At 57.3% G+C, this 17,409-nt stretch overlaps 1 protein-coding gene across 7 annotated transcripts in view; it reads left to right on the top strand.

The window, feature by feature from the left end:
- The window catches only part of PRDM2 (PR/SET domain 2), a 126,592-nt gene that overhangs the window by 78,342 nt on the left and 30,841 nt on the right, over positions 1–17,409 (top strand). For 5 of the 7 annotated variants that reach the window (XM_070077044.2, XM_089299267.1, XM_089299263.1 and 2 more), the window contains 2 exons: positions 7,099–7,209; positions 11,775–16,143. In XM_070077044.2, the coding sequence (XP_069933145.2) occupies positions 7,099–7,209; positions 11,775–16,143 (4,480 nt within the window). The remainder of the gene's footprint in view (positions 1–7,098; positions 7,210–11,774; positions 16,144–17,409) is intronic. The other 2 variants (XR_016210233.1, XM_089299265.1) reach the window with 2 other exon arrangements.

Below are 17,409 nucleotides of genomic sequence, written 5' to 3'. Positions count from 1 at the left end.
CCTGCCTCTGCTCCCCTGAGCTTCCTGCTCGCGCACACCCGGGACTCAGCGTATGATGGCTCCGGTGCTTGGGTCGTTGCCACCCACGTGGGAGAGCCTGATCGATTTCCTGGCCTCGGCCTGGCCCAGCTCTGGCTGTTGTAAGCATTTGGGGAGTGTACCAGCAGATGGGAGATCACTTGGTATTCCTGTCTGTCTGTCTGTGTCTCTCTCTGTGTGTCAGTCTGCCTTTAAAACAGAACACCCTGTGAGAAGGTCATTTAGCATGCACTTGTGAGCTCACGCGTCTCGCCTGGCTGGGCCTCTCTGTGTTGCGTTTGGGCTATGCCTTTCCCGGCAGCTGGCTGTCCGAGTGCTGACATCAGGCCAGGGCTGGCCCCGTGTCAGGAAGACTCTTTCCCTTTGAGCAGCTGGCGAAGGTGGATGTGAACTCAGCCCCTCGGTGGGTTTCTCACGTTGCCTGTGACTTCTGAAAGGAGAACTTCGCAGTGTCAGTAATGGCTGCCAGAACCAGTGGGCAGAGTAGCGAGTGGGATGGGGGTGAAGCCCCAGCTCTGCTCCTGACTTGGTGGTGTTTAGGCAATCCGCCTGCTGACCTAAAAGCCAGAGCGGTGTGTGTGTGAGGCGTGGGAGGCCGTGGAGATGGTCTTCAGGGCTGGTCCTGCTCTGCCGTCCTGTTCTGTTGGGCCTGTTCACACGGCTCTCTCACCTCCAGCTCCTTGTGCATGTCCACACTCTTCTCTGTGGCTCCGTGTCCTCACCTGTATGCGTGGGCTGCCACCTTTCTCCAACCTGTGTGAAAGCCTGGTTCCGGAACCTTCGGATTTCCTGCCAGGGGCCCGTTCACTCAGGAGCAGGAAGAAGAGGGTTGTGCAGAAGGATCTTCTCGAGGGGTGTCTGGGGCTGGGAGGAACTGGGAGAGAGGAAGCTGGGTCACAGTGTCAGGTGAGGAGAGACTGGAGCCCGGGAAGCCTGAATGCTGAGGCCTGGTAGTCTGAGATCAGTGGTGAGTGGGAGGGGCTCCCCGCAGCAGGCACAGCCCACCCTTTAGACCAGGAATGTAAACCTTCTGCCGTGGGCCGTTTGTATATTTATAACACTGCAGGCCATAAAAATTACAGACGTAAAAGTGAGCCTACTGTAGACTTACTGAATTCAAGTCCCACCTGCTTTTGCCTTGTGATTGCCCGACGTTTCCCATCCCTGCTTTAGGGCGTCACTGTTGCCCCTGCTTGGGGAGCCCGTGTCCGTAGCGACCTTTTGTGGTCCAGCTGCAGAACTGTCACAGGAATCAGCTGTGCATCTGGGGGAAGGCGGGGAGACCAAGGCAGTGGCCTGGCTCTGTGTGCTCCGTTTGATCCTGCAAGAGACTTGAGGGCTGGCCAGCTCCGCCTGGGAAGGCAGCCTCACGTCGTCCCCGTGATGGGAAGTGTAATTCTCACAAATAGCCAACGCAGGAGCTCCCACTGTTAGGATGGATTTTCAATGTAACTCAAGCAACCTTCTAGTATCCTTGCATTCTCTGTTGCGTGCTGCATTAATTCTCTAGAGTTTCCTAGTATTTGTACGTTTATTACACGGGAGAACATAGTCCAGACCCAGGTGGAACGAGCCGCGTGGTCCTGTGGGCCTTTCTGGTTTTGCAGCTCGCTCCACAGCACAGTGCGATGCCGCCTTGTCTCAGGGAGCAGTCGTGCGGCGGCTCATGTCCGTGTGGCAGCAGGTGCACTAGAAAACCGAGTTCCCTTGACATAGTAAAGTGGCGAATCCTATTAGTTCAGATCAAGCCTCTGTGCTCTTGGCTGATACTTGTTTCTGGAAACGGGAAAAAACTGCATTCTAACTTGATTGTGGTCCCTTCCCTGGGAGCCTTTATACAGCCTTCTGTGTGAGGGGTGGCTGCACAGTGAGGGTGTGCCTGGACAGCAGGGCCTGTCGGAGTGAGAGCTCTGTCAGCATCACCACCCTGGACTTGTGATTCTGCTGCAGAGCTGTGCGGTCATGTGACTTCGGTCCGTTGCTGCCGTCTGCGTTGCCGCTGTGTCTCCCGTGAAGTGAGAGGCGTAGGTGTCGGGTCTTTGGGGCCTTCTCGTGGTCTGGCCCCAGGCTCGAGGATGAGTTTACTGCATTGATCTTGGTCTGAGCAACCAAGCACACAGTTAAAAGCTGAACTCTTGGCCGGCACCGCGGCTCACTAGGCTAATCCTCCGCCTGCGGCACCGGCACCCTGGGTTCTAGTCCCTGTTTGGGCACCGGCTTCTGTCCTGGTTGCTCCTCTTCCAGTCCAGCTCTCTGCTGGGGCCCAGGAAGGCAGTGGAGGATGGCCCAAGTGCTTGGGGCCTGCACCTGCATGGGAGACCAGGAGGACGCACCTGGCTCCTGGCTTTGGATCGGTGCAGTGCGCCGGCCGCAACGGGCCTGCCGTAGCAGCCACTTGGGGGGTGAACCAACGGAAAAAGGAAGACCTTTCTCTCTGTCTCTCTCTGTCCACTCTGCCTGTCAAAAAAAAAAAAAAAAAAAACTGAATTCTTCGTGTGTGGGCCCCTGTGGCCCTAGGTAGCTGCCGTTTCCCGTCTGTGTGGCCCATGCTTCTTCATCTCATGGCTCTTTCTTTTCCCCGCAGACCCAGAGTTGGGTCCTGTCCTTCTAGCTGTTGGTGTCCCTGTTTCCATTCCACTTCCTCGTGTTTCATTTCTGTCTCTCTCGTCTAGACCGAGCGGAGCAGCCAGCTGGCAGTAGTGCCGTGTAGGACCCTGAGGAACCTGATGGGAAGTGCACTCGCGTGCTCACCAGGCTCCCAGCCGCTCCTCTCCCCGTGGTAAAGTCTTCGGTGGTTTCTTTCAGTCCGATGAGGGATGGGAATCAGACACCAGGAAACAGTTCGGGGAAGGAGAGGCAGCAGGGTCCACTGCCTGTTGCTTGCTGTCCCGGTCTTTGGCACTGGGAGTGGGAGTGGGAGCAGGCCCCCAGGGTCTAATTTCTGGCCTCCCCTAGACTGATCAGTCCATGGCCCCGGCCTTCTGCTCCTCCCACAAAGTTGCAGGCAGGGCACGTGACTGACAGCCCTTTCATCTCTCGTCTAAGGCCCCAATCAGAAGTAACTTGACAGGCGATTTTGATTGACAATGAGAACATTGTTTCGTGTGTCAGATAATCTGTTTCGTGACTGAAAGGTGCCAGTCACAACAGACAGACTGGATTCGTCATAAGCAGCCATCAGTCTTCACCAAAGTTACTTTGATGATAAACCTGATTGTTTCATTCCTGTGTTTTTAGAGCTGGTGTTTAGTGTTATTGAGTATTTTCTGTGCTTTTTAGTAAGTACGGGCACTACAGGGATTCTGCTGACCCAGAAGTACAGTGCGTTGTCCAGCCCCGTGCTTCTTCACCCGAGGAGGGGGCCTTTGGTCGCTTGCTGAGAACTCGAGTCGTTAGAACTGCTGGCATGTGGTGGCTGGAGCCACAGGAGCTGCTGGACACCTTCCAGTGCTGGGACAGCCCCTGTCGCAGGCAGTGACCTGGCCCTGAGCGGCCCTCCTGCCGCTGCCTGTGGCAGACTCTCCTGACAGCCTCGAGGCTGCAGGAGACACACCTGCTGGAGCTGGCCTCTCTCCCACTGCGGCAGGGCTCTGACATCAGGGCTGTAGAGGAAAAGGCACGAGCCCCTGGTGGGTTGGAGGAGTCCACAGATGGTGTTTGGCATTGGGGTCAGCCAAGTGGTCCAGTGTTCTTTGGGGCTGGGAATAAAGCAACGGCCTTTTCTCTCTTGGATAGTCGGCGCGGTCCCCATTACCGTTTGTTTTGTTTTCATCTTAACTTTTAGACAGCTTGTACAATTTCATTTTGTGCATCTTGGTGAGTGGTGTTGCTACAGCTACAATTGTTCTGTTTTCTTAGAAACCTAGAAATTTCACTTAGCTCGTGCTCTTTTCCTGTAGGCCGGCGGAGTGTGCTCTGTTTTGCCATGTGATGTGATGGATAGGCACAGTGCTTGAGAAGTTGCAGAAAACCTTGGAGTTAGCTTTGCGGAGGATTGTTACAAGTTGACCTGTGTGTGTGTGTGTGTGTGTGTGTGTGTGTTTAAGATATAGTTATTTGAAAGGCAGAGTTACAGAGAGGAAGAGACAGAAGATCTTCAATCCCCTGTTTCACTCCCCCAGGTGGCCACAACCACCGGAGTTGGGGCGCTCTGAAGCCAGGAGCTTCTTCCAGGTCTCCCACCTAGGTGCAGGGGCCACGTACTTGGGCTGTTTTCCGCAGCTTTCTGGGGTGCATTAGCAGGAAGGTGCATCAGAAGTGGAACAGCTGGGACTCAACCGAAAGCTTAGATAAGGGATTCTGTTGCTGCAAGTGGAGGCTTTACCCGCTGTGCCAGTGTCGACCCCAACACCTGGTTTGCTATTAAATTTAGTCAAACAACGCATGTAGCGTTTAATAAAGTTTAGACCCTGCCTGTCCCTTTTAATTTGTCTTTAAAACTCCCACAAAGAAGAAGGTAAAAAGTAGAAAGTAAGTGGTCAGTAAGACAACACCCTCGACCTGTCTGGGGCGCCATGAGGCGGTCATGACAACTTGGAAAAATGTCGTGACTTTGATTCAGGAAAATCTTTTCTGAGTCAAGGATCTGAAGCCTGTCCCGGGGCCCCTTCTGTGATAATGGAAGAAGCTGGGATTTCCCCAAACACAGCCTTGGAGCAGCTGTGTCAGCTTAGGTGGGCAGGTGTGGGGAGCAGGCATTGAGTTTGGTATTGGGACTCAGACGTGGGCCTCGCGTTGCACACACAGGGCGATGAGACTACTGAATCCAGGTTTCGTCAGCACAGCCGGGCCCCTCCAGAGGCTCTGTATGGTCAGATCTAGGCCAAGTGCGATTGATGATGTGCACAGAACCGCAAGAGGAAGGCACCCCACGCAGGTGGTTGGTGAGTCCTCGTCCTGGTGGAGCAGCTGGGGCCGCAGCTTCTGTTCCCCGTGCAGCAGCGTGGTGCCGGCGATGGAGGCGTCGGTGCGAACAGCCTCCGGAGAGGACCCCGCAGGCGTCTGTCAGGATTTTGTTTACGGTGTTGTTGCAACAAGTGTTTTCTTCTAGTCTGAAGAATTAGACATTTAAAATGGTAACTCAGGGTTTACTTTAAGATTTTATTTTATTTATTTGAAAGAATTACAGAGAGAGGGGGGGAGAGAGAGAGAGGTCTTCCATCCGCTGGTTCACTCCCCAGATGGCTACAACGGCCAGAGCTGTGCTGATCTGAAGCCAGGAGCCAGGAGCTTCTTTCGGGTCTCCCATGTGGGTGCAGGGGTCCAGGTACCTGGACCATCTTCTACTGCTTTCTTAGGCCATAGCAGGGAGTTGGATGGGAAGAGGAGCAGCTGGGACTAGAACCGGCGCCCATAAAAGATGCTGGTGTTTCAGGCCAGGGCTTTAACCCACTGTGCCACAGCGCTGGCCCCATATTTTTTTTTTTAAAGATATATTCATTCTACCCAAAAGTTACACACACAGTTACACACACAGAGAAGGAGAGGCAGAGAAAGAAAGAAAGAAAGAAAGAGAGAGAGAGGTCTTCCATCCACTGGTGCACCTCCCAGATGGCTGCAATGGCTGGAGCTGCGCCGATCTGAAGCCAGGAGCCAGGAGCTTCCCCTGGGTCTCCCACGCTGGTGCGGGGGCCCAAGGCCTTGAGCCACCCTCCCCTGCCCTCTCAGGGTTTACTTTTTAAGATAGACTAAGTGATGACTAAATATTCTGGGTTTTTTCTTGTTGCATCTCAGATTTTTATCAAAATCTGGTGTTTTCTGAGGTTAGTATTTCTTTATATGGAAACTGCTGTTTCTGTTTGACCACTGAGCCCTTCACAGATGCCCCTTTCTACCTCTGGCCTCGTCTTCCTCTGTTGTGTGCACTTAAAGGGCCCTCCTCTCCAGCGACTCTGCTGTGGGGAGCGTGATTGTCCGTGTGCTCTGGTCATTTGGCTCACGCAGGTGGCAGGAGGCTTGCTCCAGAAGGGACCTGGAGCGGCCAGCTCTCGAGAGCATCACCTACAGAGGAGAGGGGATGTGCGGGGGAGGGCGGAGGCAGCTCTGGGTCTGACACACCAGGGAAAGAGGCGGCGGATTGAGTGGAAGAGTGGTCCTCCCGACAGGGCCGACCCCGTGTCAGTCCTCGGTGGGGAGACGCGGGCCCTGGGGGCTCACTTGTTCCAGCAGAGCGGAAATGAATCCCGTTCGCACCGTCGTCTTCTGCAGCCCACACATCGGGGTGGATCCCGCCAGCCGCAGTGAGCTCTGCTCCTCCTCCGTTGGATGCGGGGCCATTGTGCGCACACATCCCTGGTGGTTCGCCGCGTCTCTGCCTCTGTTTCCCTTTGGCTCCGCCTCTGTGTGTTGTTTTCTCTGATGTGCTTCTTGGAAGTAGCCAGACTCGGTGTCAGTCCCTGGCCCTGTGTGGTACTGCCGCAGGTGTGCTGTGCCGTCAAAGGTAACTTTTCGGAGTGTGTTAACTGTTTGTTTGGCATCGGTTGTAGCGGTGAACGAAGCCCCCGGTTCTCAGAAATGTGGGATTTGTAGATTCCTTTCTTTCTGACTTGATTGATGTGAAAGTATTAATTTATTATTATTATTTTTAAAGATTTTATTGATCTGAGAGGTAGAGTTACAGAGAGGGGGAGAGACAGAGAAGTCGTTCATCTCTGGTTCCCTCCCTAGATGGCCATGAAGGCCACAGCTTTGCCAGTCCGAAGCCAGGAGCTCCTTCCGGGTCTCCCACACAGGTGCAGGGGCCCAAGCACTTGGGCCATCTTCTACTGCTTTCTCAGGTCACAGCAGAGAGCTGTGTCGGAAGTGGAGCGGCCGGGACTTGAACCAGCACCCATATGGGATGCCGGCACTGCAGGTAGAGGCTCAGCCCCACTGTGCCGCAGCGCCAGCCCTGACGTGGAAGTATTTATATTCATTGTCCTTTCCTTTCTTTAGGGATCTGAAGTGATCATTGCCCAGAAACACCAGTTTGCTCTGCTTGGATAAAAGTGTTGTCTCCTTCAGTAATTCAGAGAGATAATGAGCAGATGATAGAATGAATAAATGGATACTCTGTTTCAGGGAAGAAAAAGTCCCAGGAAAATAAAAACAAAGGGAACAAAGCCCAAGACACACAGCTGAAGAGTAGTGAGCCGGACCCCAGCTCTGCAAGTATGAGAGATTCTGCGGAAGGTAAGCGTGCGGCGCTGGCTCGGCCGCCTGGGTACGTACTGCCTGGGAGCTTGGGAGCTTAGCCCTGCGGCTCGCTGAGTCCCTTTGAGAATCCTTCTAGATCAAGTGTGGTGAAGGGAGCTGACCACATCCTAATTCCCCTTCAGAATGGTTAAAGAACTCCCTTGTTAAAAATGAAATTATCCTGTTGTCAGAATATAATGGAACATACTAGATTTTTGCATTTCTAAGTAATACAAAGTTCAAGACCCTGGAAACAAATCTGTGGTGACAGAAGCCAGACTGGCAGGGACTGGCAGCCGCGGGGTGCCAGTGCACTGGTGACCGGCATGGCTCTGGGTGTGCTCAGTCTGCACATTCTGTCTCTGTACATGAGATTTGCACACGTTCATGCATCTGGGTTTCATGCTTCACCATTTACTTAAAAATACCGGACAGCTTGATTCTATAGGACAGATGGTAAGTGTCCAGGTAAAGTGTTGCTGTCTGTTAGAGTTTAAATTCTTACGTATTTCATCTCTGTGTTTCTCCTATCCCAAATTTCTTTCTTTCTTTTTTTTTAAAAGAATTCATTTATTTGAAAGGTAGATTTACAGACAGTGAGAGGGAGAGAGAGAGGTTTTTCATCCACCAGTTCTCTCCTCAACTGGCCACAATGGCCGGAGCAAGGCCAATCCGAAGCCAGGAACCAGGAACTTCTTCCGAGTCTCCCACTCGGGTGCAGGGGCCCAAGCATTTGGGCCATCTTCTACTGCTTTCCCAGGCCACAGCAGAGAGCTGGATCAGAAGAGGAGCACCCAGGACTAGAACTGGCGCCCATATGGGATGCTGGCGCCACAAGCAGCGGCTTAACCTACTGCTCCACAGCGCCAGCCCCCGAATTTCTCCTTGATAGTCCCTCTGACGGTGACCATTCCAGGCCTTGCGTCACAGGGGAACACACAGAGGCAGGCAGTGGACACTGGTCAGAAAGACGGCTTGCTCTGTGCTCCTTGTGACCCAGCTACCTTTTGAGACTGTTGGTGCAGAACTGGGGCTGTCCGATGTGTTACCCGTGCACAGCCAGGCCACCCTTGCTCAAGAGCTGTCCACAGTTTGCCCAAATAGGCAGCTTTCAGAAGGCAGCCTGGTGACGCTCAGGAAACGTTAGTAGAGAAAGGAACAAGAACATGCTGGATGCCTTTGTAGCTCTGTCGTAGCCCTGTTGTAGCCCTGTTTGTGGAGGTGGTGTTCACGGAGGGCTGTGATGTCTGGGCCCTCTGATGAAGCGAGAATAGACAGGTTCGTGTGCCAGCACCTCCTGGGAGTGCGTCTGCCTCAGCCGTTTGGTGAGATGTTGCTTGAACGACAGTGACAGTAGTTACCGAAGAACCTCTCTACCTTTGGTGGCAGAGTAAAATGGCTAAGAATCCCGCACTCCCCTCACCCTCTTCCATAATTCAGGACATGATCTTGTCTTGATTCACTCCCAGGTGCCGTGAATGGGCCATGGGTGTAGACCTCTGAGCTTATACTGGCACTGCGGCATCTGTCCAGGGTGGTCGGGGCATGGCTGAGTGTGCCGCCTGTCTCTATCTAGAGCTGGTGGTTGGGGCATGGCCGAGTGTGCCGCCTGTCTCTGTCTGGAGCCGGTGGTCGGGGTATGGCCGAGTGTGCCGCCTGTCTCTGTCTGGAGCCGGCACTCGGGGCATGACCGAGTGTGCCGCCTGTCTCTGTCTAGAGCCGGCAGTCGGGGCATGGCCGAGTGTGCCGCCTGTCTGTGTCTGGAGCCGGCAGTCGGGGCATGGTCGAGTGTGCCGCCTGTCTCTGTCTGGAGCCGGCGGTCGGGGCATGGCCGAGTGTGCCGCCTGTCTCTGTCTAGAGCAGGCAGTCGGGGCATGGCCGAGTGTGCCGCCTGTCTGTCTGGAGCCGGCGGTCGGGGCATGGCCGAGTGTGCCGCCTGTCTCTGTCTGGAGCCGGCGGTCGGGGCATGGCCGAGTGTGCCGCCTGTCTCTGTCTGGAGCCGGCGGTCGGGGCATGGCCGAGTGTGCCGCCTGTCTCTGTCTGGAGCCGGCGGTCGGGGCATGGCCGAGTGTGCCGCCTGTCTCTGTGTGGAGCCGGCAGTGGAGACTCCCGTTTCTGAGCAGACATGCATGCGTGCTTGAAGCTGCAGAGACCACGTGGTGTGTGTGACACTCTGGCACGGCCTGGCTACTCAGTAGAGATGGCCACGTTGTGGCTCGACTCACTTTGCACAGTTTAAATCTGGGATTGTTTACCAGTCATGGTGGAAAACATTTTTTCTCCCATCAAAGGAAACCACAGATTTTGACAGAGAAGTTTCTGAGCCTTAGAGATGCATTTTCTGTTGCCTTATTTCAACTTCTTTGGCAGTATTCTGAGTCTTTGTTGAAAATGTATTTGAAAAGAGAGTTGGCTGCAGTTCGCCACCGTCAAATAACTGGTTTCGCAGTCTGTGGGTGGCTCATGGAATGCAGGAGGTTTGTCTGGGAGAGTTGTTTCTGTTAGGAGCAGGGGCCTCGCTGCTGGTGGACTCCAGGGCAGATGGGAAGAAGGGGTGCGCACCCTCAGAGCCAGCGCCGGGCCCACGTGCCCGTGCCTGTGTTGGTGCCTCGCCTCTCCCTGCACACAGGGGTCCCCTCCCCACGCCTGCCCGCAGGCCTCTGCTGTCTCCACAGCTGTGCCTCGTTTGCCTTGGCGCTGTTTCCCGTGTCCCCACACGGTGTGGGCAGTGGATCAGTCCTGGTTCAGCCTCCAGTCAGGTTCTTCCCCTACTCCTCCACCCCACCTTGTAGACAGATCTCCCCCTGCCCCTGGAGAAGCCCAGGTTACCACACCGCATCCTGAAGTTTCCATCCCTCCCCGTGGCTTCTCCACTTAACGTCCAGGCTCAGCCCACCGGGTGCCTCGTCTGAGAGCCTTCCCCACGAGCAGGGCCCACCAGGATGCCCACGCGGGCTTCTGTAAGCTGCTGTGTTGTTGCTGGCTTGCTGCGCCAGCGCTAAGGCTCTTGACAGCCACCTGACCCAGTGTTGCCCACTGAATACCTGTCCAGCGATGGCAGAACCAACCGGCGGCATGGCCTGGAGGAGTCAGCGGTGTCTTCAGCAGATGGGGCTGTGAGGGAAGCGGCGCTTGATCCATCTCCGTCCGCCCACCTCTGCCCTGGCAGCTCCTGTCCCGAGGGGCTCGTTTGTCCCAGCGCTGCCTTGCAACAACTCATGCTTATAACCCTCCACCCCCACTCCCCGCACTCTGCTAGTTGCTTGTCCTCCTTGCTCCACGGCCACACGACCTGGGCTGCAGGAAATGGAGCGTCCCAGGCTTGTCCTCATCTTACTGGTTGGTCTGGACCAGGGCGCTCGCTCCCTGCCACGCAGCCCTCTGCCGTCTGCCCCGGCAGTTACTCGGGACGCTTCTCTGGCCTGAGCACTCGGCCGTCCCGGGGCTCAGCAAATGGAGACGCGTGTGTGACTTTCCACCTACACCTACCCTGGGGTCCCTGCACCAGGCCCCTGGGGCGGGCTCTGGATTCCCCAGCCCACGCCGCCTGTCCTGTTTTCTGGGGGTGTTGTCGGGCACCCCGTCGGCCTCTTCTCATGAATACCTCCAGAGTCCTGCCATGGCTACCTCCTCCCCCGCGGTCACTCCGTGTCACCGCCTGCCCTTCTGTGGAACGCGCAAGGCCGTGCGTCCGTCTGCCCCCACCCTTGTCCAGCACGGTGTTCTGTCTTCCTTAGAGCAGCACAGGTGACTCTCAGGTATAAAGCGGGTCACGTCTCTGTTAGAACTTTCTGGTAGCTCCTGTTTTCCTCAGAATGAAGCCCAGCAGCCGACGAGAGGTGAGGAAGCGGGTCCCTGGCCACCTCTCTGGTCCTTGTCCCGCCCCTCGCCCTCGCTCTTTCCTTGGTGCATGGGCTCCCCTCCCCCAGGCAGCTTCAGGTTGATGTGCAGCTGTCAGTCTGTCACACCTGCCACAGGCTGGGCTGGGCGTGGACACTGACGGGGGCGTCCTGAGGTCATGGCACTGATTAGGCTTAGAAGGGGGCGTCTCCACAGTTTCTTTGACTTGAAGAACTGCTGATTGTGTGATTCCGGAAGGTGTTTGAGCTTCTAAATATGTAGTGTTAGGCAGGAGAGAGAACTTGATCTCAAGACAGACCACCAAGAACCCACTGCACTTCCGGGAGGGGGCGGGGCGCCCAGTCGAGTCTTGTGGAGTTGCAGTTTACAGCAGCCTCCTGAGACTTCGCATTGGCCGCTCCGACCAAGGGCAAGGGACACGCACGACTGCAAGCTGTGGGGCGTTCCTGTCTGTAGTGCTTGTGATGCCAGGGGCATAGCAGGCTCTCTGGACACTTAGTGCATGAACGAGGCAGCGAGTGGACCTGGTTCCTATCCAGTGCAGCCTGTGAGCAAGGCACATAAAGTCAAGGCTGCCCACTGTCCATTGTGATCTCCCTGAGGCCTTTTAGGGGCTAGAAGTAGCTTGAACCATAGGAGCGGGTGCCAGAGTGGCTGGTTTCTGCCCTCACGTCCACACCTCTGCTTGTGTGCACTTCTAGGGCCTAAAGAAGAGGAAGAGAAGCCGTCGGCCCCCGTGCTTGAGCCCCCAGCTGTCCTTGTGGAGGTGGCGTGTCACGATGCGCTTCCAGAGCGAACCGGCCCTCCCCCTGCCCGGGAGCCGCAGCCAGAGCCGGACGGGAAACTAGAAGCCGCAAATTGTGATGTGCAGGATTTGGAAGAAGAGGAGGAGGAGGAGGAGGAAGAGGAGGAGGAGGAGCTGGAGGAAGAGGGGGAGGAAGAAGCTGACATGCCAAATGAAAGTTCTGGGCAGGAGCCAGAGATACGGTGTGATGAGAAGCCAGAAGATTTGTTAGATGAACCAAAAAATAGTTCAACAGAAACTCTTGAAGACTCTCCAGAGGCAACGCCCGTGAGCGGCATCCCCGGAACTAGAGAAGAGGCCAATGGTGACGTGCTGGAAGTGTTTATGTTTCCATGCCAGCACTGCGAGAGGAAGTTCACGACCAAGCAGGGCCTCGAGCGGCACATGCACATCCACTTGGCCACGGTCAGCCACGCCTTCAAGTGCAAGTACTGTGGGAAAGCCTTCGGCACGCAGATCAACAGGCGGCGGCACGAGCGTCGCCACGAGGCCGGGCTCAAGCGGCAGCCCAGCCTGACGCCGCAGCCGCCGGAGGACCTGGCTGATGGCAGAGGGTCCGGGGACGGTGCTGCTCCTACGGACGAGGCGCCTCCTCCCCGCCTGGGGCAGGACTGTCCCGTCTTGAACTCAGAAAAAGCTGCCCAAGAAACAGTGAGCTCTTCTGTTGTGGAAGAGAACGGGGAAGTTAAAGAACTGCATCCATGCAAATACTGTAAGAAGGTTTTCGGAACTCACACCAATATGAGGCGGCATCAGCGTCGGGTGCACGAGCGCCACCTGATTCCCAAAGGCGTGCGGCGGAAAGGAGGCCTGGAGGAGCCGCAGCCTCCGGCCGAGCAGGCCCCGCCCACGCCCAGCGTCTACGTGCCGAGCACAGAGCCTGAGGAGGACGGGGAGGCGGACGACGTGTACATCATGGATGTCTCCAGCAATATCTCTGAGAACTTGAACTACTACATCGATGGTAAGATCCAGACCAGCAGCAGCACTAGCAACTGTGATGTGATCGAGATGGAGGCGAACTCGGCAGAGCTCTACGGTATAAACTGCCTGCTCACGCCCGTCACGGTGGAGATCACGCAGAGCATAAAGCCCACGCAGGTCCCCGTGACGGACGATCTTTCTAAAGAGCCGTCCAGCAGCACGGCCTGTGAGTCCAAGAAGCGGAGGACCGCGAGCCCTCCGGTGCTACCCAAAATCAAAGCCGAGACGGACGCCGAGCCCGTGGCCCCCTCGTGCTCCCTGACGCTGCCCCTCAGCGTGGCAACCACGGAGGCGGCGGCGGTGTCTTTCCATAAAGAGAGAAGCGTGTACCTGTCGTCCAAGCTCAAGCAGCTGCTGCAGACTCAGGAGAAGCTGGCTCCCCCCGCCGGGATTTCAGCCACAGAAATCCCCAAATTAGGCCCCATCTGTGTGTCTGCCCCGGCGTCCATGCTGCCCGTGAGCGCGAGTAGGTTTAAGAGGCGGACCAGCTCTCCTCCCAGTTCCCCACAGCACAGCCCGGCCCTTCGAGACTTCGGAAAGCCGGGCGATGGCAAAGCCGTGTGGCCAGACGCCGTTCTGACGTCCAAAAAGTCCAAGCTGGAAGGTCGCAGCGACTCCCCTGCGTGGAGTTTGTCTGGGAGAGAGGAGAGAGAAGCCGGGAGCCCCCCGTGCTTTGATGAGTACAAGATCCCCAAGGAGTGGGCGGCCAGCTCCACTTTCAGCAATGTGTGCAACCAGCAGCCACTGGACTTGTCCAGTGGCGTCAAACAGAAGGCCGACGGGGCGGGCAGGGCCCCAGTGCCGTGGGAATCGGTGTTAGACCTCAGTGTGCATAAAAAGCCTGGCAGTGACCCCGAAGGCAAGGAATCCAAAGAAAACCACACGGTGCAGCCCACGTGCAGCGCCGCCCGGAAGAAGAAGCCCACCACCCGCATGCTGCAGAGGGTCCTCCTCAACGAGTACAGTGGCGGTGACGCACCGGCAGACGGTGCTGCCGACGCCGCCAGGAGCCCGAGTCCCTGCAGATCCCTCGGTGCCCAGCCAGACCCCGACCTCGGCCCTGACTCTGGCTTCTCTGCCCCTCCTGTTGAGCCCCCGCCTGACGTTTGTCCGTCGTCACCGGCCCTGCAGGCGTCCTCCCTGCCCTCGGGTCAGCTGCCGCCTCTCCTGACGCCCACAGCCCCCTCGTCCCCTCCGGCCTGTCCTCCCGTGTTAACCATCGCCACTCCGCCCCCTCCCCTCCTTCCCACCGTCCCCCTCCCAGCCGCCCCTTCCAGTGCCTCTCCTCACCCGTGCCCCTCCCCGCTCTCGAGCGCCACCACACAGTCTCCACTGCCTGTCCTGTCCCCGACAGTGTCACCCTCGCCTTCCCCCGTCCCCGCCGCGGGGCCTCTCATGTCTGCCGCATCACCCGGGCCTCCCACGCTCTCCTCTTCCTCGTCTTCCTCCTCATCCTTCTCTTCCTCGTCTTCCTCTTCTTCCTCCTCTTCCCCTTCCCCACCACCTCTCTCGGCCGTGTCGTCTGTTGTTTCCTCTGGTGATAACCTGGAGGCTTCTCTCCCCCTGATAACTCTCAAACAGGAGGACCTGGAGGGTGCAGGTCCGAGACCCCGGGAGGAGCCGCAGGCCGCCCCGGAGCAGACATTCAACCGAAGCTTTGTCTGCAATGTCTGCGGATCGCCTTTTCTCTCCATCAAGGACCTCACCAAGCATTTATCTGTCCATGCTGAAGAGTGGCCCTTCAAATGTGAATTTTGTGTGCAGCTTTTTAAGGATAAAGCGGATCTGTCCGAGCACCGCCTCCTGCTCCATGGAGTTGGGAATATCTTTGTGTGCTCCGTTTGTAAAAAGGAGTTCGCGTTCTTGTGCAATCTGCAGCAGCACCAGCGGGACCTGCACCCGGATGAGGTGTGCACGCACCACGAGTTTGCAAGTGGGACCCTGCGGCCGCACAACTTCACGGACCCCAGCAAGGCCCACGCGGAGCACATGCGGAGCCTGCCCGAGGAGCCCTCGGCCGCCGCCAAGGAGGAGGAGGAGGAGGAGCTGAACGATTCCTCGGAGGAGCTGTACACCACCATAAAGATCATGGCCTCCGGGATCAAGACAAAGGACCCCGACGTGCGGCTGGGCCTCAACCAGCACTACCCCAGCTTCAAGCCGCCTCCCTTCCAGTACCACCACCGCAACCCCATGGGCATCGGCGTGACGGCCACCAACTTCACCACGCACAACATCCCGCAGACGTTCACCACGGCCATCCGCTGCACCAAGTGTGGCAAAGGCGTCGACAACATGCCCGAGCTGCACAAGCACATCCTGGCCTGTGCCTCCGCGAGTGACAGGAAGAGGTACACCCCGAAGAAGAACCCCGTGCCCTTGAAACAGACCGTGCAGCCCAAGAACGGCGTGGTCGTGTTGGACCACCCTGGCAAAAATGCCTTCCGGCGCATGGGGCAGCCCAAGAGGCTGAACTTCAGCGTGGAGCTCAGCAAGGTGGCCTCCAGCAAGCTCAAGCTGAACGCGCTGAAGAGGAAGAACCAGCTGGTGCAGAAAGCCATCCTGCAGAAGAACAAGTCGGCCAGGCAGAAGGCCGACCTGGAGGGCGGCGCCGAGCCGGCCGCCCACGTGTGCCCCTACTGCAGCCGCGAGTTCACCTACGTCGGAAGCCTGAACAAGCACGCCGCCTTCAGCTGCCCCAAAAAACCCCTCTCTCCCTCCAAAAAAAAAGCTTCCCATGCCTCCAAGAAAGGCGGCCACTCGTCCCCCGCAGGGGCTGACAAGGGCGGCGGCAGCCACCGCCGACGGACAGCGGACGCGGAGATCAAGATGCAGAGCACGCAGACGCCTCTGGGCAAGACGCGTGCTCGCAGCTCGGGGCCCGCCCAAGCGCCGCTGCCCTCCTCGTCCTTCCGGGCCAAGCAGAACGTCAAGTTCGCCACTTCCGTGAAGTCCAAGAAGCCGACCTCCTCATCTTTAAGGAACTCCAGCCCGATAAGGATGGCTAAGATAAGCCACGTGGAAGCCAGAAAACCCAGGGCCGTGGCCAAGAATCACTCTGCTCAGCTCTCCAGCAAGGCGTCCCGCAGCCTGCACGCGAGGGCGCAGAAAAGCAGAGCTGTGCTGCAAAGCGAATCCGCCCTGGCGAGTAAGAAAAGAACAGACCGCTTCGCTGTAAAATGCAGAGAGCGGAGCGGGGGGCCCATCACCAGGAGCCTGCAGCTGGCGGCTGCCGCCGACTCCGGGGACGGCAGCGCCAGGCAGGAGTTGAAGGACTTCAGGTAAGCGCAGCAGCGTGGGGGGGCCAGGACCGGGGAGCAGCCCAGAGACTTGCGCACGGGAGCTGTTTTCTCCTGCAGCCTTTTTACCCAAGTGCTCGGAGGAGCTGGCTGGCCCTGTGAGCCGCAGGCAGGAAGGGTCGCTGCTTCGGCTGCTGTGGCGATGAAATAACCAGTGTCTAGCTCAGACCTGGCACTCACAGCCTGGTACCGCTCCTGTGCTAGGGCCAGGCGCGGCCTCAACTTGAAACCGTGAGGAAGCTCTCGGAAGCACCCAGTCTGGAAGGGTGGGTTTCTCCCCAGCCCCCTGCATTTCTGGGCCCTGTCTCTGGGTCACTTGCGTGACTTCCTCATCACAGGTCGCTCCTCAGGTCCAGCTGGCGTGCTGAGCTCACCGACAGAGCCCGGAGCGGTCGTGGTTAACGTTCCTGTGGTGTAGCGTGGACACAGTGGCCAGCACTGCCCCGTCCCCCATGCTTTCGCCTGCTGCCACAGTGGTTCAAGCAAAGCAAACTCCATGTTGCTTCAGAAGTACCTTAGACGTTAGACGCGCCCCCCCCCCCCAAGCCGTCTGCAGATGCTGGGTACTCAGTCAGCAAGCTAGGTGCTGGGGGGAGGGGAGGGCGGTGGCCCTCGATGGTCCCGTGGCCGCCTCCGTGGTCAGTTGTCTGGCATCTCCCCAGTACTGTGGAAGGATTCCTCTGAAGACTTGCGGGGGCTTTTCCACTTGACCTCGTGTTCTGTGTTGAGGACGGTTCCTAGGGACAGACAAAACGAGACAGCAGAAGTTATGCTGGGTGTGTGGGCCTCTGCCCTGGGAGTTCTGGAATAATGCCTGTGGGTCCGTCTCCTGAGAGGGTGCGTCAGCAGGTGGCATTTCTGCAAACTGCTCTGAAAGCTGGTCTTTCCAGCACGTGCTGCCCGTCCTGACTCGGCTCTCATGGCTGTGACAGAACTAGGGTTGGCTGGGGTGTAGCTGCTGCTTTGGCGAGGTCTTGAGGACACGTGGGTGCAGGTGCCTCTGTGTGAAGGTGCAGGTGGAAGCCTTGCTGCCCAGTGCCTTCACTGCGGCGGAAGGAAGAGGTAGAGAGGAGTCGTTGGCCAAGGAGTGATTTACTGTGGGATTAAAGGATCAGATTCTCAAAAGCCACTCCATAAACATGTTTGTCTGCCCCAGATCTGATCAGTGCTTGGTCACTGGCTCAGCACGGGCGTGGGTGTAGTATCTTGGAGGTTAGCCTGGGTGAGAAGCACCTGTTTGTCAGCGTC

Source organism: Oryctolagus cuniculus, chromosome 7 (genome assembly GCF_051225735.1).
Source record: "Oryctolagus cuniculus isolate XC-2025 breed Fujian yellow rabbit chromosome 7, ASM5122573v1, whole genome shotgun sequence".
NCBI lineage: Eukaryota > Metazoa > Chordata > Mammalia > Lagomorpha > Leporidae > Oryctolagus > Oryctolagus cuniculus.
Note: the sequence above shows the minus strand (reverse complement) of the source record. Positions and strands in the feature narration are given on the sequence as shown.